Consider the following 25,066-nt stretch of genomic DNA (forward strand, 5'->3'; position numbering starts at 1 on the left):
AAGGGGGGGGTAGGAATTAGTCCCAGGGGGTTAAAAGGCTTCTCCCTATCCATTGAGGAGAGGCAGCTGTGAGACATTAGGTTCAGCTGGAACAAGGATTACCAGGGAACTAATTTGGTTCAGCTGGCCCCAATTGCTGGTGACCTTTTTAAACCCTCCCTGGCAGGGAAACAGGGGGGGAGTGAGAGAAGCAGAGAAGCTGCCAGCAAATAGGTGCAGCAAGGCTCTGCCCTCTTCCAGCAAGGAAGACTGCACTCTGTCCCCAGAAGGGGAGAAAAACAGCAAGGGGCTGACTGAGAGGAGGATCAGCCAGACCCTGCGTGACTGGGAAGGTTTTTACTTTGCCCAAGCCTGTGTCCCCAAGGCAAAAAGGGACTGAGCCAGCTGGGGAGAAGCAGGTACTTTGCCACACATGCCATAGAATTTCAGCCTGACATCCCTTCCCTAGTTGGAAATGGCAGGCATCACGACAAGGATAGACACATTTCTCCAACACTAATGACACAGGCACTTGCCCTTGAAGCACTGCTGGAACTTATTACATGTGGGTGTAAAAAGGCAAGTGTGAGCTCAACTGCAGTTGTTCAAGACAGAGCAGGGCATGCATGCAGCCTTGCTTGTGCAATGGTGATGAGTACTCTTCTCATCATATGGTTGCCCGTGTGGATCCAGATGAGTGTGAGACTACAGATGGTTCCTATTTAGAGATGTAGCATATAACAAATGTATTGGAAAAAGGCTAGACACACATGTACACTGTCATATTTCCCATACCTGAGAGGGAGTCCATTGGCTATTAGTGTTTTGCTATTACCATGCAACAGTATACGTGACCTCTATTAATACAAAACACAAGGCCAACATTCTTTAAGTAATGAGCCTTACTAGTAATTTGTGTCAAATTATTTGTATGAGTAAAATTTGTTTTTCTCTTGAAATAAATTAATGACACTGTCAAACCTTTTACCTGACTAAAATTTGCTTTTTCTTTTAAAATAAATTGTTTAAATCCCACTTTATTAGTAATTTTTTTTCTAATTTGTATTGATAATTTAAATACAATTTTTGTGCTCTTTTCACTCGCACAAAAGGTTGTTTTGACATGGATGCAAAAATCTTGCCTGGACATACCTTGCTACCACTTTACAACATCACACCCATCCTGGATAAGTACCTAAGCAACAGCAGCAAAGAGTCTTGTGGCACCTTATAGACTAACAGACGTTTTGGAGCATAAGCTTTCGTGGGTGAATACCCACTTCGTCGGCCGACGAAGTGGGTATTCACCCACGAAAGCTCATGCTGCAAAACATCTGTTAGTCTATAAGGTGCCACAAGACTCTTTGCTGCTTTTACAGATCCAGACTTACACGGCTACCCCTCTGATACCTAAGCAATGTGTCTATCACAATAACATACTTGGTTTTTTTTCCTATATGGTGAGGGTTACTACATCAGCCAAACTGTCCAGCCTAGGGCTCCAGGCTGTAAGTTAAAACAGAAAATATAGCTTGTGCAGTTCTGCCACCCAGTATCTGATTGCTCTCATGGGGGAGCCATGGCCTGCAGAAATCTTACATTCCAGCATCATGTAATGGGTCCATCTTGATGCCATCACATGTGCTTAACCTTCCACCTCCCTTTTGCATATACCCTTCCTGACTGTGTGCAGAGGCAATGCGAGCCCATTGAGGGCCCTAAGCTGGAATATTTTGGGGGGCCTCCCATACAACACACTAAAAAAGCAAATGGGCCCTCCTAGAGCTACTCGGGGCCCTAAGCAATTACTTAAGCCTGGTTATGCCTAGCGGCGACTCTGAACGTGTGCCTCCCTCGCAGCGGCCCAAATGGGCATGTGATGCCAACCATGGCACAGTCTCACTATTGGGGGGGGCCAATGGGCAGGAAACTTCAAATGCTTGAGTGCAAACTGATTCTGCTCCCATCCCCGCGTTGTGCTGCTGCTTCTCTGATGTGAGCGGCTTTCACCAGGGGAGGGGAGGGGAGAAGGGGCCCTGGCCGGGGCGCTGCTCAGGTCTCTCCTAGGGAGAGGTCGGCAGGTCCCTGCCCGCTCGTGCCCTGGGTTTCCTCCTCCCCCTGCCGCCTCGCGGCGCTCCCGCCTGTTGCTTTGGGACGGGACGGGACGGGACGGGGCGGAGCTGCCTTCTGGCTCCGATTAGCCGGAGACGCTGCCAATCGGGCTGAGGGGGCGGGGCTTTGCTAGAGCGAGGAGGCGGGGGCGGGGGGAGCGTGTGGCGGAGAGTTAATGTAGCCTCGTCCTCGGCTCGGCAGCGGCGCTTCCTTCGTCTCGCTCGGTCGCCCCCCCCCTCCCTTCCGCGCGGAGCCAGCGGCGACCCCCTGTCCAGGCGCGCCTCTCTGCCGGCAGACGGGCGGGCGGGCGCCGCCGCCGCCGGGGCGCCATGGAGGACGAGCGGGCGGGCGAGCAGATGAGACCGCTACTCACCACGGTAACGCGCCGAGCCCTGCCCGCTTTGTGTGAGCCGCGGCGCAGCCCGCCCGCCCGCGGGCCCGGCCCTGGCCCTTTGTCACGGCGCCCGCCTGCCCGCCCGGCCGGGGAGGATGTTGCCCCCACCCGCTCTCTCCGGGCGGGAACACGGAAGCGGCGCCGCCGCCGGGTACCCGAGCGCCTGAGGCGGCAGAACCGCCCCGGTAACGGCCGTGGTGTGAGGGCTCCTCGCGCACACGTGCCGCCTCCCCCCTCCCCCGGGCTACGCGCTCGCGAGGTGCCCTCCTGGCCTCAGCCCGCCGCGGCCCCGGCTCCGCTGCTGGCGCATCTGTGCGCGCACTGGGGGCTCTGGGCGAGCAGCCGATCCGCCCCCGTCCCGTAGCCCTGCCTGCGCCGTGTGTGTCAGGCTGCTCCCTCCCCCGCGCCCCCCGCTGGCTCGTGTGTGGACGGGGGAGGCTGTGGTAGAGCGGGGCGAGCTGGTTCCTTTGTTCCAGCCTTGTCTCTGTGATACCCTCTCTCTCTCGTACAAGAGCATGGGCTGCAGGGGCCTGAAACGGGCATCTCTCATCCCTCACTGTGGTGAAACCATGGTAGGGCTAATGCACCCGCTGGGAGGGCAAGGGGTGATCCGCTCTTCCCTTTCCTTGAGGCTGCTGTTGCCTCTCTGCCCAGTATTGGGGGGGGAGGGAAGGAAAGGAAGAGAAGTGTGCACACATGGTAACTAAAGATTATTTTATTTTTCCTTTTGTTTTCATGTTGCACAGCCTTATACTCGGGTCAGATGGTGGATATGATTCCTAGTCAGGTGTGTCTCACCAGTGTCTGTGAGGGAAGGATAAAACTAAATTGATTTGGTTCATTTCCTTTCGTGGTTGGTGGTGAAGTAAGGCAGACATGTGTTCCCTTACTTCCTGTACTACTGAAAAATACATGTGGCTTCATAGTTGCAATTTCCCCTCTCTCTACCCCTCCCTCCCTTTTAGATGACTCAACTTCAGGGTTTTATTAATAAGCCTCTTTGTCCTTATTCCAATGCCCTCTTTTAATGCCTTCTCCAAGTAGGTATTGCATAGCAATACCCTCTTAGTATCAAAAGAGGAGGGATGTGTGATTTCCAACCGATGTAATGTTCTGATTCCTGAAAGAAACCTGGACATCTTTATTTTGTTTTACACAAGACTAGTAAAGTATTTTTCGTTACCCCTTAAGAAATAAATCTAGTCATTTTTTATAAATATTGGAATAAGTGAAGTGCTAATTTGCTGTCAGTATACTTACCTATTTCTCATAGTATTACAACAGTGTCAATAACTTGGTATGGTTCAGAGGTCTATGAATGTTGTATTTTCCCTGGATTCCTGTCATTTGTGTTGCAGGTCAGCTTTGGTTTAAGAAATTGGTATAATATCTCCCCCATAAGAGTCCAGCATAAAGAAATGTGCATCTCTTTTATATGGCCTTGTCTTCTTCAATTAAGAAAAAAGGTGGTGTTAACTCCTGTTAGCTAACATGCAGTGACTTAACGGGAATTAAGAACACAACTTTTTCTTAAGCGTATGTCTACACTACAAGTTCTACAGTGGCACAGGTTAGCGCTACACCAGGTGGATTGAGAAGCTTTGTAGGTTGCGGATGTATTGGGCTAGGATATTGGAACCAGAAAACCAGGAGAGGGCTTGTGAACATGACCTGGAGAGGAAGCAGAAAGACAAGGCTTCCTGGGCACAGATCTTGCTAGTACTAGACTTGAAGATTTTTGAGTAAGGAGACTGCCTGGTGTTTTGTTTCTTCTGTGAGACAGCATAAAGAAGTGGGTTCCAGACATATGGGGCTGTGGGGAGAGAAGAGTATGCAGAGGATGTTTGTGTAAGTTAAGCAGAGTGAAAAGGTGTGGGAGTATGTGAAAGAGACCAGCAAAAAGGTAGGCAGAAGCTAAGTTATACATGTCCTTAAAGGCAAAAACAAGGAGCTGTGGTGAAATAAGTGACAAGTAAGCAGGTGAGCATGGATGATGTACTGATCCACAGGCAAGGTAAATAGCTCTTGAACCAGGTGTACGCTAGAAACTTCTGCTGGTATAGCAAGGTTGGGTAGGGATATGTCTCTTCTTGGGATAATTCTATACCAGCAAAAGTCACAGTATAGACTTAATAATGCTAGTATAAAAGTGCTTTTGCTGGTATAGTTTATTTTGGTCACTGAAATGGTGTAAGCCAGGGGTTCTCAAACTGGGGGTTGGGACCCCTCAGGGGGTTGCGATGTTATTACATGGGGGGTCGCGAACTGTCAGCCTCCACCCCAAACACCACTTTGCCTCAAGCATTTATAATGGTATTAAATATATTAAAAAGTGTTTTTAATGTATAAGGAGGGGGTCGCACTCAGAGGCTTGCATGTGAAAGGGGTCACCAGTACAAAAGTTTGAGACCCACTAGTGTAAGCTATACCAGCAAAAGCACTCTTTTCCCCCCCCCAGTATCATCTGTGACCATGTTTACATTACAGTAGTACAGCCACAGCACTGTAGCTGTGCCACTATAGCATTGTAGTGTAGACACTTTCTGCCCCAATGGAGGTTTTTTTTCCTGTTGATATATAGTTAATCCTCTCTGAGGTGGGAAGGGTGGCTAGGTTTGATGGAAGAATTCTTCCGTCAGCCTAGCTGCATCTACAGTGGGGTTTAAGCTGACCGAACTGTTGCACTGGATGCAAAATTATAAAGTTACAGAAAAGTATGTCATATTATGGAAAAGGTTGAATTATACTAGTAATTCTCATTTGCCTATTGAGAGGCTTTTCACTTTTTTTTTTTTTTGTGTGATGGCAGAAAGTGGGGAGTCTTGTCTGAATTGTCACAGCTGGCTTCCCAAATAAACTTATCTGGGCTGTTAGGTAGGCATCCTTCTGATATATTGTTCTCTGGCAGGGAACCATAACTAGCAGATTTCCTGTCTCTTTAAGAAACTGTAGGCCAGGGTTTCTCAAACAGGAGTCTCCGCTTGTGTAGGGAAAGCCCCTGGCGGGCCGGGCCGGTTTGTTTACCTGCCCCGTCCTCAGGTCTGGCCGATCGCAGCTCCTGCTGGCCCAGATCGCTGCTCCGGGCCAATGGGAGCTGCTGGAAGCCGCTGCCAGTGGGAGCTGTGATCGGCCGGACCTGTGGACGGGGCAGGTAAACAAACTGGCCCGGCCTGCCAGGGGCTTTCCCTACACAAGCGGTGACCCCTGTTTGAGAAACCCAGCTGTAGGCTATATAAAAGTTCAGGTCACAAAGGTTTATTGTAAGGTGCACACCCTTCCTCCTTCTTTTGCTACTGGCAAATGTACTGCTGAAGAATGTTCTCATGGAGAGGGATGCCTTTCCTTCAGTATTCTAGTATGTTTAGATCCCCCCCCTTCCCCTTCATGCTGAGTGAGACTCAGGTGGAAAATTGAATGGGGGACAGGTGCATGCACTGAATAAAAGTTTTAGAAATCTGTGCAGAATTTTCTTACTTTACAGTTCTGAAAATCTACTGTATTGGAGAATCTGTTAGTGAGATAGGAGGTGAGGTCTGTTTACGTTTGAGGCCAGAGTGACACGGAATGTCTACAAAGAGAATTTGTGGAAGGGAGGAAAATACCTGTCTTGCATTCTTTCTTCTTCATTTTAGTGTAACTGCCTTCTAAAAGAGCCGTCTCTATTTCACCTTAAGATGCTTGAGAGGAATACTCCTATGAGTGCAAGAATTGCCATCTGGGTCTGATCAATATTCTGGTTTTGTTGTACAAAAACTCTTCTTCACACCCATTCACTGCTTCATTTTGTATGGGGGTGGGTTATTTTTCTATATCAATAACTTTTGATCATGGCCCATAGCTGGGCAACCACTAGCAGTCCATGTGGGATCCTCACAAGAGTCTCATGTGCCTTGATGCTTATGTCAATTCTGGGGAAAATGAACTCAGTAACATTCTACTTAGACAGGTTTCAGAGTAGCAGCCGTGTTAGTCCGTATCCGCAAAAAGAACAGGAGTACTTGTGGCACCTTAGAGACTAACAAATTTATTTCAGCATAAGCTTTCGTGAGCTACAGCTCACTTCTTCGGATGCATAGAATGGAACACACAGACAGGAGATATTTTATACATACAGAGAACATGAAAAAGTGGAAGTATGCATACCAGCATTCTACTATGCATACCAACCATTCTACTTAGAGATGCTTGCAATTATTTAGGTGATGTCTTAACCACATCTCCTAGGACTGAGCAGAGCAGTGTGACTTCATTATGGGGGCTACTTGAGTTTGAATATCTGCCCTTCTGGTCTTTTAAGTCCAAGAATGTAGGGGGGCATAGAGTCCAATGGCTTTGTTTCCTCTCCCACTCCCCGTAAGCTATTGAACTTATTTTTGTTTTTGCTGAATCTGTTCCCTTCCCATACCCTGCTGTGGAAGATGTTGGGATTGAAAGTGTTCTTGTTGGGGGACAGAGAGAGTGTTTGAGGATTCTCTGACTAGTTTACTTGATTTAAAATACTGCAATAATATGACTCACCTGATTTTATTGGAGTACGTGTCTGCAGATCTTCTGTAGTGGGTTCATGGTTGGTTACTACTCTTTGAACAATAGCTTTGGAGGTGACATGGGAAGTGGGTGAGTCCTTTTCCAGTGTTGAATCCTGTTGCTAGAACAACTCCAGATTTCTGAAGGATATGTTTACATTGGACACAGGTTTATAGATTATTTTCACTGAACCTCTGTAATATGGACTGATATTTTTCAAGACTTCCTTTTAGTTTTTTATTTTTATTTACATATTTTTGATGGAAAAAAATCACTGGGATTACAAGTCTTGAAGCCTGTGACAAAGATTTTTAAAGGCTTGGGAGGGTCATACAATAACGAAAATTGGAGTAGTTGACCAATATAACTACAGGCAAGTCGTATCTTACGCAGGGGTTCCGTTCCGCGGTTATCACGTAAAGCGAAAACCGCATATACTCAAAATTATATCCCCAAGCCCTTTAAATCCTGCCCGCAAGTCCGGCGGCTGGGCCAGGGTGGCATTTAAAGGGCTCCTCCGGGCTCCCGGCAGCAGGGAGCCTGGAGAAGCCCTTTAAATGCTGCCCCGGCCCGGCCGCCGGAGCTGCGGGCGGGATTTAAAGGGCTCCACCGGGCTTCCTGCTGCGGCGGGAAGCCCAGAGGAGCTCTTTAAATCCCGCCCGCAGCTTTGGTAGCCAGGCTGGGGCTGGCATTTAAAGGGCCTGGAGCTCCACGGTGGCTGGAGCCTCAGGCCCTTTAGTTCGCCCCAGGGGCTCCCAGCCACCTCTGCAGCTGGGAGCCCCCTGGGTGATTTAAAGGCCCTGGGACTCCCAGCCACAGCTGGTGCCCCAGGACCTTTAAATCTTGAGGCCACGCCTCTTCTGCTTGAGGCCACGCCCCCCCGACTCCGGCCGTACAGTGTAAAGTTGAAATCGCGCATGGTAAATGCGCGTAAGTTGCGACAGACCTGTATACATGTGACAAAAATGCTACCTAATGTCAGTACCTTGCTAGAAATGACATAACTATTATCATTGTCTTAACTAATCAAATGTACTTTCTTTGGTTGTTCTTCCTTCCCCAATCATTTTCATCAGTCTCTATTCTAGAAACTAACGTCTGTTGGTATGTCTAACTGCATATCTTGATTGTTCTTGGAAAGTGACTCTGATATTAGGTTTATTGGAATACATGAGCTCAAACTCAAGACTTTAGCTGGATTATCTCATTTTGAAACAGTTCTGGCAACTTTGTATCACTGCTTTTGATGTATAATCTTGATTTATAGTATTTAGTTACTGAAACAGTTACCTTTTAAATAATTTATGGCTTTTTTGGGTGGAGGTTAGTTTCATTTTTTGGGATTTGTTTTTGGCAATTTGAGTTCTATGCAGATGTCAAAAAATCAGGTTTTTTTTGGGGGGGGGCTTTTCTTTTGTATATACTGAAGTGCAGTGGTTCTCAACTTGAGGTTCATGGCCCTAGGAGTCTGCAAGCCCTTTCGGGGGGCTGCAGGACCCCGTGGCTGAAACCCAGAGCCTGAGCCTAGGCACCCATTGGCGTGGGGCTGAAATCCTGAGCCTCAGTGTCCCTCTCTGTCAGCCCGAGCACTGGTTTTCCCCCCCCTCCACCCTCCCACTGCAGTGCCAGAGCTGGGCAACCCTGAGGGAAGCTCCACACACTCCCAGCCCTGAGCAGGGTGGATTTGATTTAAATCAAATTGATTTAAATCACTAGTCAGCTTCCTGATCCGATTTAATCATGGATTTCTACAGAAAAGTGCATTCTTGAGAAGAATATGTATTAAGGTTATAACAACCAACAACTCAGAGATAGATGTAGGTTTCCTTTTTTAGAAGGTACGCAGTATACATTTTAAAAGTGATTTATTTTGAAAACTTTTCAGATTAGTTTTACAGCTATATCAGAAAATGAATGAATGAATGTTTTGGTTATTTCATTTACCAAAGGGAATTGAAGCAGATAGTTCACTGGGTCCCAATGACTTTATAAATATCTCTAATTCAACAGGTTAATCATTAATATTTGGAGGATTTTCATGCCATACTGTATTAGGAGGAGAACATCACCAGACGGATATTTAAAGTGTTAAGTATCAGAGGGGTTGCTGTGTTAGTCTGGATCTGTAAAAGCAGCAGAGAGTCCTGTGGCACCTTACAAATTGTTGTATTTAACTAAAACAATGTTATGTATTCTGGATTTTTTTCTTCAACAGCAAACATATAATATTTTAACAAAACAAGCATATGAATTTTTGAATTTAGTTAAACATTCAAGTTTTTTAAAATCAGGTTTGTTTTTGTTGTTGTTTAAATAAAATAGTTAAATGAAATATTTAAAAAACCAACCAAACAAAAAAAATCGACTGTCAGCCAGGCCAGCATGAGAAACTTAAATATTGGCTTCTGCAGCTAACTCAGTTGTCTTCACATTCATTTTCCTCTTTGTTCATAATCTGGAAAAGAAAAACAAGCTTTCCTGCTTTTTCAGGTCCCAAACAATTTCTCAATTTGGAATGAATTAGTCTAAAGGAAGAAAATATTCTTTCTACTTCGGCAGAAGAAGCTGCTGCTGTTAAAAGTGAGATTATAACTTCAACAGTCTCAGAATCCAAGTGCTTAAGTGACTTCCACCAGTGAACTGGTGGGACTTTCTTTAAAACATCATCAGCAAACATATATTTCTTGAATGGTTCAACCTTAGCTCTGAAGTTTATTATAGTTGGCATTATGGTAGGATGATTGCTGGATCTCCATGTCATAGCCAACTCCTCTTCTTTAGCAGTTAAGGTTTGACCCTGGTACCAAGTATTGAGATATTTGCAAGAAAATGAGCTGGAGATAGTGCTTGTCCCATTCATTATTATTATTTTTTTTTAAATGCTTGTAATTTAACTCGGTCATTGCATATTTCTTTTTTTAAGCTCTCACTCAGTTTCATCCAAATTTCAACAGCATCAGCAGTAAAACAGCTATTTCTCTGCATTTTGTTCAAGACTACAGAAATAGGTTTCAGGGTACTCGACATGTGTTCAACATTTCTCTTAAAACCAGTATTGAAAACTTTGCCTCTGACAATGCCGTCTAGTTTAACAAAGTGTCATCAGATTAGGCCAGTTCTTGATATAGGCCCCATCTATACTGGCAAGTATGTGCTCAGTAAAGCAGCTTTGAGTGCTGTAACTCCCGAGGTGTACACACTGCCAAGCCACTTGGTGTGCAGAAACTGCACAGACGCAGCGCTCTAAAAAACCCACCTTGCCGAGAGGCGTAGAGCTTTCTGTGCTGGGGCTACAGCGCTGCAGTGCTAGTGTAGACACCATGGTGATTACAGCACTGTGATTGGCCTCTGGGAGGTGTCTCACAATGCCTGTTTGGACCTCTCTGGCCATCAGTTTGAACTCTACTGCCCTGCCCTCAGGTGACCAACTGTCAGCCCCACCCCATAAATTCCTTTGCAGATTTAAAAGTCCCCTTCCTTTTTGCTCGGTGATGCATGCAGTGTTCTTAGTGCATCTTTCTAGGTGGCCGTGCCCGCTCCACGCACCAGGCGATCCCCTGCTTGGAACAATTCCGAGCTGCTGGACCTCATCGGCATTTGGGGAGATGGGGGAGATGAGGCAGTGCAGTCACAGCTGTGCTCCAGCCTTCGGAATTATGAAACCTATGGACAGATTTCTAGATGCATGATAGAAAAGGGCCATGACCAGGACACATTGCAGTGCAGGGTCAAAGTGAAGGAGCTGTGGAATGCCTACCACAAGGCATGGGAGGCAAACCGCCACTCCAGTGCTACACCCACAAGCTGCCGGTTCTACAAAGAGCTGGATACGATACTCGGTGACCACCACACCTCCACTGCAAAGTCCCCTGTGGATGCTTTGTTGGCTTACGTGCCAGTCGAGAGTGGACCAAGGCAGGAGTAGGCAATCTTGGATGAAGGGGGGAGGGGGAACCAGAGGGGGAGGATGACTCGGAGGCCAGAGATTCATGCAGTCAGGAGCTCTTTTCTACCCCGGAGGAGCCTAGCCAGTCACAGCAGTCTGCGCTTCATCAAGATCAAACAGGGAAGGAGGCCCCTGGTAAGTGGATCTGATTTTGTGAATTGCTGAAGCAAGTTGTTGGGGGCAGGAGGGTTGCAGAAAGCGGACCTGTCTCCCACCTTGTGCCTTGTTTGAGCGGTGGAACAGGCTGTTGATACACTCCCTCACTTCCCAGGAATTTCCCTCAGAGATCTCCAGGAAACTCTCATGGAGATACTGGGCAATCTGCTCCTGCAGGTTCCTTGGTAGAGCTGCTTTGTTTCTTGCTGCATTAACGGTAACTTTCCCATGCCATTGTACCATCACAGGGTGGGATGGGGTAGGACCATTGCTGCACACAGGCTAGCTGCATGGGGCCAAGGCAGAAGCTGCAGGCTTGGAGAAGACCTTCCCTTAATTCCCTGAGCATGCTCAGCAGCGAGATATCTTCTATAATGATCAAATCCTGTGGAAAGTGTGGGGACAGGAATGATTATCAGTGTCCCCCCCCCGCCCTCCCCCTCCCGGTACTGGCTCTCCTCAAGTGCCCAAGAGCCATGTGCCCAGTGTACAGCAGGATCGGGGAACAGTGATTTACCCTGTCCCTGCGGCTACTCACCATTTTTGGGATCTTGTAGCATGTGTGTGCTTGCCTGGGGTCAGCCAGTTAGCGACAGGTGAGTGAGTACTGGCTGTGTTTTAAAGCACTGAAATGGTCTGTGTTGCAAACAATACTGCTTCTGTAAAATGTTGCATTTAAACTTCACAGAGGACCTTGGGAGCACAGCCTCCCTCTTTATCGACGGCAGAATGGTTGCAAAGAATTAGAAAGAGTCCAAGAAGAACTAAGGAGGACTTTATGCGTAAGGTTATGATGCACTCCACTGCCGAGAAAAAGGAATTAAAGGATTGGTGGGACGGCGAGAAGAGGGACCAAAAGGAAAATGCAGCACACCAGAAAGAAGCCACAGAGCAGCTTTTAAACGTTATGGAGTGCCAAGTGGAAATGCTCCAGGCGATACTAGCTCTTCAAACGGAGTAGCTCCGGGCCTGCCCTTCCCAGCAGCTGCTGTCACAACTCTTTCCCATGCACCTCTCCCACACTGCCAACACACAGTTATCAACCTCCTGGATCCACTTTCTACCCGGAGCATTCCATTCCTCAGTCCAGCAGTGTGGACTCCCAATACCCACGGCACTCAACACCCATCCCTCTGCAGTTTGGCCCTGCTGAAGTACAGCACCCATTGCATTGTACTCTAAAGGAGAAGGTTGGGTATGATCCCTAGACATACACAAATTTGTAGCTGTCCCGGGACCCCTCCTCACAGTCCCAAGAATGTGGCCTCCTATTGAGACCTTCCATTCCCCCATCCCTCTCCCTGCTGATGAATTTTTTCATTTGACTCTCTCCTTTGGTTGTTGTCTTTCAATAAAATAACTTTTGTTTGAAAGCAATCTTTATTCTATTAAGTGAAAGCAAAAAGAGCACAGCAAAGCAACATACAATTATGTTAAGGCCCCTTCTTGCATCATGTGATCCAATCATCTCCTAGCATTAGAAGCACTACAGTCCTGAGCATAGCAACAAATATTAGTGGCTTTCAGCTTGAAATTGCTGCCTCAAAGCATCGCTGATCCTTATGGCCCCCTGCTATGCTCCTCTAATAGCCCTGGTCTCTGGCTGTTCAAACTCAGCCTCCCGGCGCTGAGCCTCTGCGATTCAGTCCTGAGTGAAGCTCTCACCTTTCCCTTCACAAATATTATGGAGTGTACAGCAGGCGGTTATAAGCATAGGAATATTGACATCGGTCATGTCCAGCTTCCCACACAGGCATCGCCAGCAGGCTTTTAAATGGCCAAATGCACACTCCACAGTCATTCTGCACCTGCTCAGCCTGTTGTTGAACCACTCCTTGCTGCTGTCAAGTTGCCCCATGTATGGCTTCATGAGCCACAGGATTAAGGGTTAGGCGGGGTCTCCCAGGATCGCAATGGACATTTTGACTTCCCCTACAATGATCTTCTGGTCTGGGAAGAAAGTCCCTGCTTGCAGCTTCTTGAACAGGCCAGGGTTCCGAAAGATGCATGCATCATGCACTTTTTCCAGACCAGCCTGCGTTAATGACTGTGAAACGCCCACGGTGATCCACAAGAGCCTGGAGAACCATTGAGAAATACCCCTTGCGATTAATGTACTCGGTGGCTAGGCGGTCTGGTGCTAGAATTGGAAATATGCGTGTCATCTATCACCCCTCCGCAGTGTGGGAAGTTCATTTGTGCAAAGCTATCCACGATGTCACGCACGTTGCCCAGAGTCAGTCTTTCAGAGCAGGATGCAATTAATGGCCTTGGACATTTCCATTAACAAAGTCCAACCATCGACTTTCCCACTCCAAACTGGTTAGTGGCTGATCGGTAGCAGTCTGCAGTAGCCAGCTTCCACAGTGCAATCACCACGTGCTTCTCCAGCCACAGGGCAGCTCTCATTCTCATGTCCTTGTGCCGCAGGGCTGGGGCAAGCTCATCACAGTCCCAAGAATGTGGCTTTCCTCATGCAAAAGTCCTGCAGCCACTGCTTGTTATCCCAGTCATGCATCACAATGTAATCCCACCATTCAGTGCTTGTTTCCTGAGCCCAAAAGCGGTGTTTGACTGGTCAGCACCTCCGTGAATGCCACAAGCATTCTTGTGTCATAGCTACTATGTGTGGTGAGATCAATGTCGCACTCCTCTTGCCTTCAGTGTCGCACTCCTCTTGCCTTTGTAGTTTAAGGAATAACTCCACTGCCACTCGTTGGTCAGTGCAAGCAGCATTCTGGTCAACAGCTTGAGATCCATTCCTGCAATCAGAAAGAGGCAGGGCAGGGTGCACAGTACGCAAACCGTTGAAAGATGGTGCCAAATGCAGACAGAAGCATGAGGTTTCCTGGGATGTGAAACAATGCATCACAGGGCATTGGAACAGGACCCATGATGCCCCATCACCCATTCCACCTTCCCACAAATCTTAGTGGCAAAAGAGAAAGAGGTGCTCTATGAGATAGCTGCCCAGAGTGCACCGCTCCAAATAGCGCCACAAGTGTAAACACGCTATTGTGCAGGCAGCTGACAATGTGAATACACAAGTTTTTTTTCCTTCGGCACTCTGCGGCTCTGTAACTTTGCCAGGGTAGATCTGCCCATAGTGCTCAAAACAGTCCACTACTGAGTTCCATCACACGTCTTGTTGGGGAGTTAGCTTGCTTCCTCCCACTTTTTTCAGAGTAGCTGCTGCAAAGTGGTTGGTATGGAAGTATTTTGCAGTTTCAACAAGATTAGTCTTATTTCCGGAACACTGAAGTCTTTTGGCTAGGAGATGCATCAAATGAGCACTGCAACCATATCTTATTAACTTGGGACTCTTTTCTAAATTTCTTTTCATCTTGGATACATTTGCAGCATTGTCTGTCACCAAGCTGTGTACTAGACCATTTGAATTTTTTTTTCAGTTTATTATTGCTTTTACTGCTACTTCTTGTAAGTATTCTCCTGTGTGTGCATTTCCTGATGTATCAGTTGTTTCTGTGAGGAAGACATGTCCTTCTTCTGTTGTCACACAAGCACATGCAATAGGATCATTGTGGACATTGCACCCATCAAGAATCGGTTAACAATTTTTACCATCTAGACCTTTTGCACACTGCTCAATTTCTCTTTCATACACTTTTATCCAGCAATTTGCCTGTGACGCCTGCAACATCTGCTCTGTTGGGTGGACTGTATCCTGGTCTTAATGACTGAACTATGTTAATGAAGTGTGGGTTCTCTATCATACGGAAAGGAGACTTTGTTGCATAAACAAACTGGGCAGTTTTTTCATCAATGACCTCTTTTTGTAATCTACTGGTTCTTATCACAAACTTATCTATGGTTGTTTCTGGATGATGGAGATTTTTTTTTCTCCTTTTGCTACAGGTGGCTATGTGACATACATGATGTGACTGAAACACTATCATTGGCAGATAACTCTGAAACTATAGAAAATGATGATCTTGAAGGTGGATAGTCTTCAGAATCCTGTATATTGAGAATGGATTCTCCTAAACAAAATAAGTCAATGCAATTATTTTATTATTATTACTATACTACTCATTTAGTATTACTCATTGCATTCACTGACATTCAGTACTATTTTAAAGGTGAAATTGTAAAAGGAAGATCTGCCTATTTCAGCTATTTTTTTTAATCGCAACTGCATTTACAGTGATCATACCGTAGAGTAACAACTATATTTTTTGCTCAAATATGAGAATTCAAGAATAGTCCAGAAGAAAGAGAGGCAGTCCTTAGGAAAGAGTATGAAATAAAATCGGTTACCAACCTGAAGATCCTGCATGTTCAGGTATGTTCCTTCCATCATCTTCAATGCAGCTTCCTCCTGAGAAGGAACACTTGCGTCGGACGAAGTGGGTATTCAGCCATGAAAGCTTATGCTCCAATACGTCTGTTAGTCTATAAGGTGCCACAGGACTCGTTGTCACTTCTCATGATGATGTTTCATTTGGGCAACCAGGCCTTTCATTTCTTTGTTGCGCTGTTTGCATTTTGCACACATGCCTGTCTTACCCATAGGTAGAGGAACTTCATTAAAATATTCCCAAACTGGGTCTCTCTTACCGCCTGCTGCAATTATAGGTTTTCCCTTCTAATGAGAGAATGGTGTGGTAGATCTCCAATCAATGAAGGCTACACTCAGAAAGACCTCAAGACTTCTGGAATATGCTGCTCAAACAGTTTCACTTCTGTTTCTACTGCCTGTCCTTCCCTTCTCACATTGATCTCCAGATTTCTTCTTGTCCAGATCTATTCCACCCCAAACAATCTTCTATTCATTAAACTTTTCGAAACTTTGCACTTTGAGAGAGGTAAGGGATTGACTCTGTGTACACAAATTTGCAGAGGGACAATAGGGTTGAGGTCTGTTATTTCTCACCTCTAAATACTTTTTATTTTATTTAAAAACATTTTTGCTGTTAACAAGCATGGTATCTCTGGAGGCACAAATCCACAGTTTGAGAACTGAAAAAGTAAGCATCTCTGATGGTATCTTCTAGACTAAGCACTGAGTCCCATTGGGTAGATAGAAAGGTTAACCTAAATCTCTACAGAAGTCCCTGGATCCCCATAAAATGGGTCCCTAATCCATGAACTATTGGAACTCATTTACAAAACTTTTCTTAAAAACATTAATGAATAAATTGCCTCATACTATAGCATTAGAATTTATAATCCTTAATCCATGATGAGATATCTTTGAGCTATAATGTATCTTAATTAAAGCTATCTTTAGACAGTGTTTTTCCCTCAAAGCCTTTTATCAAAAAAATATAATTTAAATAAAATCTGATTTAAAAAAACACACTGATTGTTATCCACCCCGGGGAGTGGTATCTCTCCCCATGGCACCCCTGAGTGCCTGCGCGGTACTTAATAGGCGGCCATGCATCTTAGAGCGAACTCAGCTTGTTTTTGCTGATTTTTATCAGAGTTGAGCTTGGGTGGCTAGCCTAAGTCTCCGCCAGAGATGCAGTGTCCACTCAGCTATTTTTAGTGTGCTAGCTCGAGCCCATCTATCATGAACCTGTCTACCCAGGCTGGGAGGCTTAACTCTGTGTTAATGAAGGTGGTTTTTTTCCCCATTTAATTGTTACCAAGTTCTAGATCGGTTTCAACATAGTTATCTGTTTGTGTTGTTGTAAAATACTCTGAGTTACTATGCACAATAAGTGATTGGTACAGTCTAGATGTATAGCTTTTTTCTTTTTAATGTTAGGGTATGTTTTTAATAGGTCTTTCAAAAATACATCAGCAATATGTAATTATGCAAGTTTGGAAATAATTCTTAATCCGCTTCTTCAAATTAAGCTAGGACTCAGGCTAATGTTTTGAGATAGCAATATGAGCTCAACTGTTAAAAACAGCTTGATCCATATGAAGCTCCTATTAATCTCTTGGTTTATAAAAGCACTACAAACAGGCAAAGTTGCTGATCCATATAGCTTGGTAGGGTGAACATCTGAATCGCATAACTGATGCTTAACTTGGAGCTTTGGAGTGCATAGGACCTTTAATAACTGAGTTTGCAAACTGCCAATGTGCTGACCCACCTCTTGCTTTGAGTTACTGTCCATCCAGGGATTTAGATGGAAAAGTGACAATGTTGTTTGTTCATAAGTGAATATTTCCTATTGAAAAAGAGCTACTTTATTACTGTGGTATATTTTAAACTTAACTTTATACCTCTCTATATTACCTTTGCCTAATTTGGCAGAATCTAGAAAGTCTGCAGCGTCTCTACCTAGAGACTAAGGAAAATCTTAAAACTTTTCTTAAATGCAAATTCAGTGCTTGCAAAATTGTCAGATTTTAGTGTATGTCTACACTACAAGTGCGACTGTGGCAAAGCTGCAATGTTGCAGTTAGGCATTTGATACAGTGATGGAAGAGTTTTTTTGTTTTTTGTTTTTCTTCTCCAAATTGTAGTAAAGCCACTGCCTTGAGATGTTAGCTGTCTCTACTGTGGGCGTTAGATTGACTTATGAACGTGGTACATGGCATGAATTTTTTTCATAGCCCTGAATGACGTAGCTATGTTGACCTAAGTTTTAGATCAGGGGTAGGCAACGGCACGCGAGCTGATTTTCAGTGGCACTCACACTGTTGGGGTCCTGGCCACCAGTCCGGAGGGCTCTGCATTTTAATTTAATTTTAAATGAAGCTTTTTAAACATTTAAAAAACCTTATTTATTTTACATACAACAATAGTTTAGTTATATATTATAGACTTATAGAAAGAGACCTTCTAACATTAAAATGTATTACTGGCACGCGAAACCTTAAAATAGCGTGAATAAATGAAGACTTGGCACACCACTTCTGAAAGGTTCCTGACCCCCCTTTTAGATGTAGGCTCCAGCGTCTGGGATGGAGTTGTGTATTAATCTACGGAAGAAATGAACAGCGGCAGTGAAAGATTGGCAGAGTAGATTTGAGAATGTGTACAGCTGAATTACTTTGCTCTCTGTGCCTCTTCAGTACCTTTCCTCATTTTAAGATGGCATGTAAGAGAATGCATTACCTTTCTTGAAGCTTCTAACTTATCCTGTTTGGCTTCATTTAATTTCTGAGTGCTTCTGTAGTGCTAAAAATCTATATATAAAGTTATTGCAGTTAATATTGTCCCGGTGCTGTCATTACAGTTGTAGCATCATTATTGCTGAGGTTTTTAAAAAAGTTATCTTCAGTGCAAGTGCAACAACTCTCCTAAAACATTGCACAACCTATCAAATGTCTCATATACTTGTGAGAGTGTATTGTAAGCATTATGAACAACAGCAAATATTCAGATTTAAAAAGTCAATTACAGAATTTAGAATCTCTATTCAGATGTCTCAAATTATTGTATAAATATGCAATCCTGTATCTTATCCGATAGAGCCATTTTGGTACTTTTTGTCAATACTTACTTGTGTAATGGGTTTTTTAAAAGTGTGTTTTCCTTTTAGTTCAACTTTTTTTTTCCTTTGGGGCATACTCCATCACTATTTAGTCTCTTCCATAGGTAAGAAGAAGATGAAGTGTTCTATATACTCCATAGCAGTGTAGATATATTTAGGGTTGTACTGTGGGAAAACTGTCAAGCAAGCAAGTTTACTGCCCAAAAGAGCTTTCATATTATGAGCACCTACTGGTGTATGCAACAGAAATAACAAATGTTAGGATTCAAACATGCTGCTGCTACTGTTAATTAGTATACTAACTTGGGATTCTTTCTAGAACAGGGGTAGGCAACCTATGGCATGGGTGCTGAAGGCGGCACGCAAGCTGATTTTCAGTGGCACTCACACTGCCCGGGTCCTGGCCACCAGTCCAGGGGGCTCTGCATTTTAATTTAATTTTAAATGAAGCTTCTTAAACATTCTGAAACCTTATTTACTTTACATACAACACTTTTTAGTTTATATAGCATAGACTTATAGAAAAAGACCTTTTAAAAAGGTTAAAATGTATTATTGGCACGCGAAACCTTAAATTAGAGTGAATAAATGAAGACTCAGCACACCACTTCTGAAAGGTTGCCGACCCCTGTTCTAGAACTACAATCTCTTCTGTCAAGAATGAATTTAAAATTTCATTCCACAGTGGGTATGTCTACACTGCAGCTGGAGGTGTAATTTCCAGCTTAGGTAGAGATACACTGGACCTTTGCTAGAAGGTGGGATTTGGGATCCATGCAGGGACCACCTTAAAATGATCTGCAATTAAAGTGATTAAATTTGGGATCCATGGCTATGACCACGTTATATGTGAATTTGCACTATATAGATGTGCGTTCTAGTGAGTGTTCAGTGTATATGCACTAGCATGCTGTAGCGAGGAGAGTGTCATGTCTCCGTCAGAAAGGGACCACAACATGCCCCCGGTTGGCCGAACCAGGAGAGCCATGTCTGCCCCACTGGAAGCGGAAGAGTGGGACAGGAAGGGGATGTACAAAAGGCAGGCCCTGAAGCTCAGTGGTGATGCAGCCACCACAGGAGACAGATGCCTGCTACCTGCTGCTGGAGCCTGCAGAGGAGCTTCCAGGACTGCCTCCTGAAGACAACCAGAGCTCCCAGGACTGCTGGCTGGCTAAGATGCTGAGGAGTTGCTGGTACTGCCACCTGAGGACTAGATGGATCTCTGCGGACTGCTGGCTTACTGAAACGCTGAGGAGCTGCTGGTGCTGCTGCCTGTGGACTGGCCAGAGCTCCCCGAGATGACAGATGCAGCTGCACCTGAGGGGGAGATTAGGAAGCAGCCCAAGGAAACTGGGCAACAGTCTGGTTGGGAGCTGGCCTAATGCAAGGTCAGCGTGTTGTGGGTGGATCCCTGCTGACCCAGTTGTGGACCACTTTGCCACTGTTAGGGCCCTGGGCTGGGATGTGGTGCAGTTGGATGGGTCCACATCCCACCTGCCTCACCACTCCTGGGGTGGTAGTACTCCCCCTCCTTAGGCCAGGAGGCCCTGCGCTCATCCGGCAACCCTACCCGAGCCCCATATACTCTCTTGGTGCTGACCCTTGCCTGAGCCTCAATGCTTTATGCTGCTCACCCCTACTGGGGCTCTTAGACTGATTAGCTGCTCTGCCCTGAGTGCAGGCCAGAGCTTACCCATCATTTTGCTGCTCTGCCCTGACTGGGCCTCATACACTGCTCCCCGTTTGAGCTCCTTTATAGGTACGTGACAGCAAGGAGGCATGGCCTCCCTCAGAGACTGACTGAGGAATGGCCACACAGCCTACAATGCCAAAAAATAGCAGTGTTGCTCTTTTGGTTCAGACTAGCTGTAAATGTTAATGCAGGCAGTCAAATCTTTGCTCTTTGAGGATTGTTCATGTGGATTCCACTTTTGGTGGGAATGTGTCCTATGCGCTTGAAATCGGATTCTTGTGTCCATTGAGGCTGTGTCTGCACCCTAGAGGTCCAGGGCGTAAAGGATGGAGTGATCCCAGCTGTGCCTCAGTTCTTTCTTACTATCTGGTGGCAGTGGGACAAAACCCTTGCAAATGTCTGCCTGCTTCTGTACAACTCTGCAGTTAATGTTAGGGACTAGTTAATTTTTAGGTTGCCAGTTGGCTTTATAAGAGAATATTTTTACTAATTGCTGCAGTGGGCCTCAAAGATGACCGAGAAATCCACACTTATTCCAACTTCTAGATGAAAGTTCATAGTAGCAGTATTAGATTCCAGGTCAGCGATTGCTTATCTTCCACAAGAAAGATTCCAAACTATAGTGGATTTCATCAACCAGCTTCAAGCTCATCCAGAGATATAAAGAGCATGCTTCAGACACCTGTGACATATGTTCTCATGCACTGTGATTCAGTTTGCTTACCCTTATTGCAAGGGTGGTTGAAATCAGTGTCTGCAAACTCTGTTTGTTTGGTCATGGACCTGCAAGCAGTCCTCTCACGGTTAAACTGGTGGAAAACCCTCCCCTTTATGGGTACCCTTCTCTGCAGCTTTACCTACCAAACTCTGGTGACAGTAAGGGATTTTGTGTGTGTGTGTGATCTAGTTCACCTTCAGCTAATGGTCACCTCAAGAAATTCATGGGCACATAAATATCTTGAAACAGGGAGCCATCCATCCATCTGGCATGCAGAAGGATTCCTGCCTCTACTCCTGGGCTCCATAATCCAAATTCTGACAGGCACCTCCACAGCTATGTATTATGTCAGCAGACAAGGAGCCAGGTCATCCCAACTCTGTCAGGAAGCCATTTGGCTCTGGGCTTAGTGTATTTGTCACTGGAGCACACAGCTGGCTGTGCATCTTCCAAGCTTTCAGAACTTGCTAGCAGATAATCTCAGACAACCATGAATGGTATATCAGGGATGCAGTATTGTAGAGCGTCTTATGCAAGTGGGGATATCCATCAGCTCTGTTTGCCACAGCCTAGAACAAGAAATGCCAAGTGTTCTGTTCTAGAGGGGATGCCAGTCTAGTGTTCCCTGTCAGATGTGGGTTATCCCCTGGACATCGGGACTGATGTATGCCTCTTCTCCCCCAATTCCTATAATGCTGAGGGTCCTGATGAAACTGAGGCGAGATGTTAGATTGATCATGATAGTGCTAGTGTGGACTAGACCATTCTGGCATTTGGATCTGGTGACCCACTGAACACAGCCCCCAGTTACTTTGCCTACCCTGCCCCACATAGTGTCACAGAATACAGTTGCATCCTGCAGCCAGACCCAGTATTCTGACATCTGACAGCGTGGATGATGGCTGGCTGATCTCCATGGATAGAAGCCATTCAGCTGAAGTTCAGAACATTTTTCTCCAAGGCAAGAAAGGGTATGGCTACACTTGGAAATTTGCAGCGCTGCAGCAGGGTGTGAAAAAACACCCTCTGCAGCGCTGCAAATTGCGGCGCTACAAAGCGCCAGTGTAGTCAAAGCCCCAGCGCTGGGAGCGCGGCTCCCAGCGCTGTCCGTTATTCCCCACAGGGAGGTGGAGTATGGACAGCGCTGGGAGAGCTTTCTCCCAGCGCTGGCGCTTTGACTACACTTAGCGCTTCAAAGCGCTGCCGCGGGAGCGCTGCCGCGGCAGCGCTTTGAAGCGCTAATGTAGCCATAGCCATAGTCTCAGCTAGACTGAAATCACTCAAGTAAGTGGTTTTTTGAGATGTGGTGTCCACATGGCCTAATACTAGGGAGTCCTCCTTCTCTAGGATTCTTTGTTGATGAAAGAGCTAAGTGACAACTGGGCATGCTCTCTTTAGCGCTAGAGAGAGGGTGTGTGTGTGTGTGTGTCTCATGAGGATGTGTAGGACATAGGCATGGCCCCAATGGACACTCCAGGCTAAAATTATTCTGAGTTGCTTTGCATGTGTACCATGAGTGGAATCTATATGGACACATTTCTAAGAACCATATTTATTGATGTGGTGCCCATATACAGTAGGGCACATTAGTATTGGAGAAGTAGGGTGGTCTGTGGAATTGTGTGGATACCACATTTACTTTAAGGTAATTGTTTTTCCTAGCTGTGGTTCTCCCTGAACTGAGCCCTAGTGTTGACTATGACTAGACGTGCTTGAGCGTCTGCGTCAGGGATGGGCAACTTTAAGTTAGTATAGGGACAAAAAAAAAATATCCAATAAAATCCTTTGGTGGGTCATACAGAAAAAGTTGTTTTTAAAGGTTTGAGCTGGGTCCCCAAGGGGTGCAGTCTTTCAGTAAAGCTGCTGCTGCCTCATACCACTCATCTCCACTTCCTCATTAACACAGGCTCTAACTCAACCCTGCTGCCTCCAGCTCCAGTTACTGCCTCCCTATTGGCTGATTGGCTCTCAGCCATAACCTGATTACATTACTACACAGATTTGACCCAGCTGTCCCTCCATCTTTCCAGCAGGGAAGAGACTGCAATGTTATGCCAGCCAGTTCTGGTTACTGGCTGCCCATTGGCAGAGGTTCACACACCTACCCAGGGCTCAGGGAGAAAGTAGTGGTGCTGATCACATTCAGATTGGCTGTGGGAGCCAATGGGAAGGCAGTAACCAGAGCTGGGTGGTGTGGGGTGGAGGAGCCCTTCCCCCTGGAGAGGTGATTGGGCCAAAGAGAGGCATTGTGACCTGGTGCATGGGTGTCTGCTCAGTCCCAGGCTCCAATCCATATCCCCTGCAATCCCTCTTACTTTAAACACTGCCTGGTTCTCAGGCATTACCATGGCTACACTCCTGCTCAGTCCTTCCCAAAGACTGTTTTCACCAGCTGCCTATGGATGCATGTAATAAAATGATCTGGCAGGCCAGATGTCCATTCTTGTCCTGCCTTTATAAATACCAAATATGTTTTTGAGCAGAATAATTTTCATGATCAAACATAAGGTTGTGTGGTTGAACCCTTGGGATAGAGGAGTGAGGATATTGGTAAGTGTGGGAAGGGTGGTGGTGTCCAAAACTTTGTCAAGCTGCCAACCACTTTTCAGAAAAAAATGCTGAGAAGGGGGTGCTGACTTTGCCTCAGAAAAAGCGCCTAATCAAAGCAGCTGATCTTAAGATGCTTGTTACATCAACACACCACAATCTTGAAAACCTCTGCAGAAGCCTTGAAAATCTTTGAGCAAGAGCTGTTGATCAAAAACAAACTCAGTCACATGAGTTTCGATACTTCCTGTATTTCAGCAATTTAACATGTTTGTTTAAATCATTGTAATATAACAACCAGATCTCACTTGATGTCCATTTCTGTAGTGATGGTTTCTCCTTGATTCTAGAGATTGAACTAGTGTGCTACAATGGGTGGCAAAACAATTGCTAGAAATAAAATTGGGGTCTGCTTCATCTGCTCAGACCTGATCATGCATAAAAATACGGCTATATGAATTAGACTTATTTCTGGTTGATCTATTATTACTTCTGTCAGTGGAAAAAGTCATCTATCAAGCAGTCTCTGTCTGGTATAAATTCAGCTTCATGTAACAATACCTGCATCAGATGTCTTCTCACTGATATGAATTACTTGGTGAGAGCCAAATCCCAGAAAGCAGTTTGTTCTTACAGTTGTAAAAGAAAGCAGAGATTAACATTGATAGCCCTTTTCAATACACAAGTGCTATTTTTCAATTTTAATATGTAAATTTAAAATAGACAACTTAAAACATTAATTTTTTTAAAAGGCAGCCCTTCCCCTTCCTCAAATAAGATGGTGAAAAGTCACTGTTGACTTAGCTTATTTTTAAAATGGATAAGGAATCTGCCTTGATTTGTTGTTGTTTTTTGTTTTTGTTTTTCTCCCTTCTGTGATCTCAAATGGGCACTTCACACAAACATTCCGTATTTGTACACAGTCCCACAAGGTAATGTAAAGGCAAAGAATAATTTGCCAAAATCCATGATTTGGACTGTGCGCTTCCTACAATGATTCAGGCAGGAGAAGGAACAGTGCTGCTGCAGAGCACTACTATCCTGTCCTGACCCTGTGGAAATTCCCAGAGAAATTAATTCAGCCTGGGTGTGATCCGTTTTTCTTTTTCTCTCTCCACCAAACGTTTATCGCTTGGTCCCAGAGGCAGCCACTGCTCGGTTAAGGCCCTGGGAGCATGGCTTCTGCAGTGCTTTGCTCATGAATCCCAGGGAATTTGGTGGGTATGGGAACAGGCCTTGTGGCTGATTTAACAGGGATGTAGACACTAACTATGCTGCTGAATAGGTGTGTGTATGGTGGAGATTTCCTTTCCTTACAGCTGCCTTTGGTAGGTTTTACCATGTGAGGGGATGATTCTGAACCAAGTTACGGAGCCAGAGTTGTTGCTAATTCCTGAGCTCTTCATTTAAAGCAGGGGTGGGCCAACTTTTTGGCCTGTGGGCCCCATCGGGGAATAGAAAATGTATGGTGGGCCATGAATGCTCACAAAATTAGGGTGGGGGTGCAGGAGGGGTGAGGGCTCCGGTTGGGGCTGCAGGCTCTGGAGATGAGTTTGGGGTGTAGGAGGATGCTCTG

At 45.5% G+C, this 25,066-nt stretch overlaps 1 protein-coding gene across 1 annotated transcript in view; it reads left to right on the forward strand.

The window, feature by feature from the left end:
• The first annotated feature begins 2,283 nt into the window (after nucleotides 1–2,283).
• The window catches only part of SLC4A7 (solute carrier family 4 member 7), a 181,872-nt gene continuing 159,089 nt past the window's right edge, over nucleotides 2,284–25,066 (forward strand). The window contains exon 1 of the mRNA XM_045004742.1: nucleotides 2,284–2,468. Within this exon, the coding sequence (XP_044860677.1) occupies nucleotides 2,421–2,468 (48 nt within the window). The 5' untranslated portion in view covers nucleotides 2,284–2,420. The remainder of the gene's footprint in view (nucleotides 2,469–25,066) is intronic.

This window comes from Mauremys mutica, chromosome 2, assembly GCF_020497125.1.
Source record: "Mauremys mutica isolate MM-2020 ecotype Southern chromosome 2, ASM2049712v1, whole genome shotgun sequence".
NCBI lineage: Eukaryota > Metazoa > Chordata > Testudines > Geoemydidae > Mauremys > Mauremys mutica.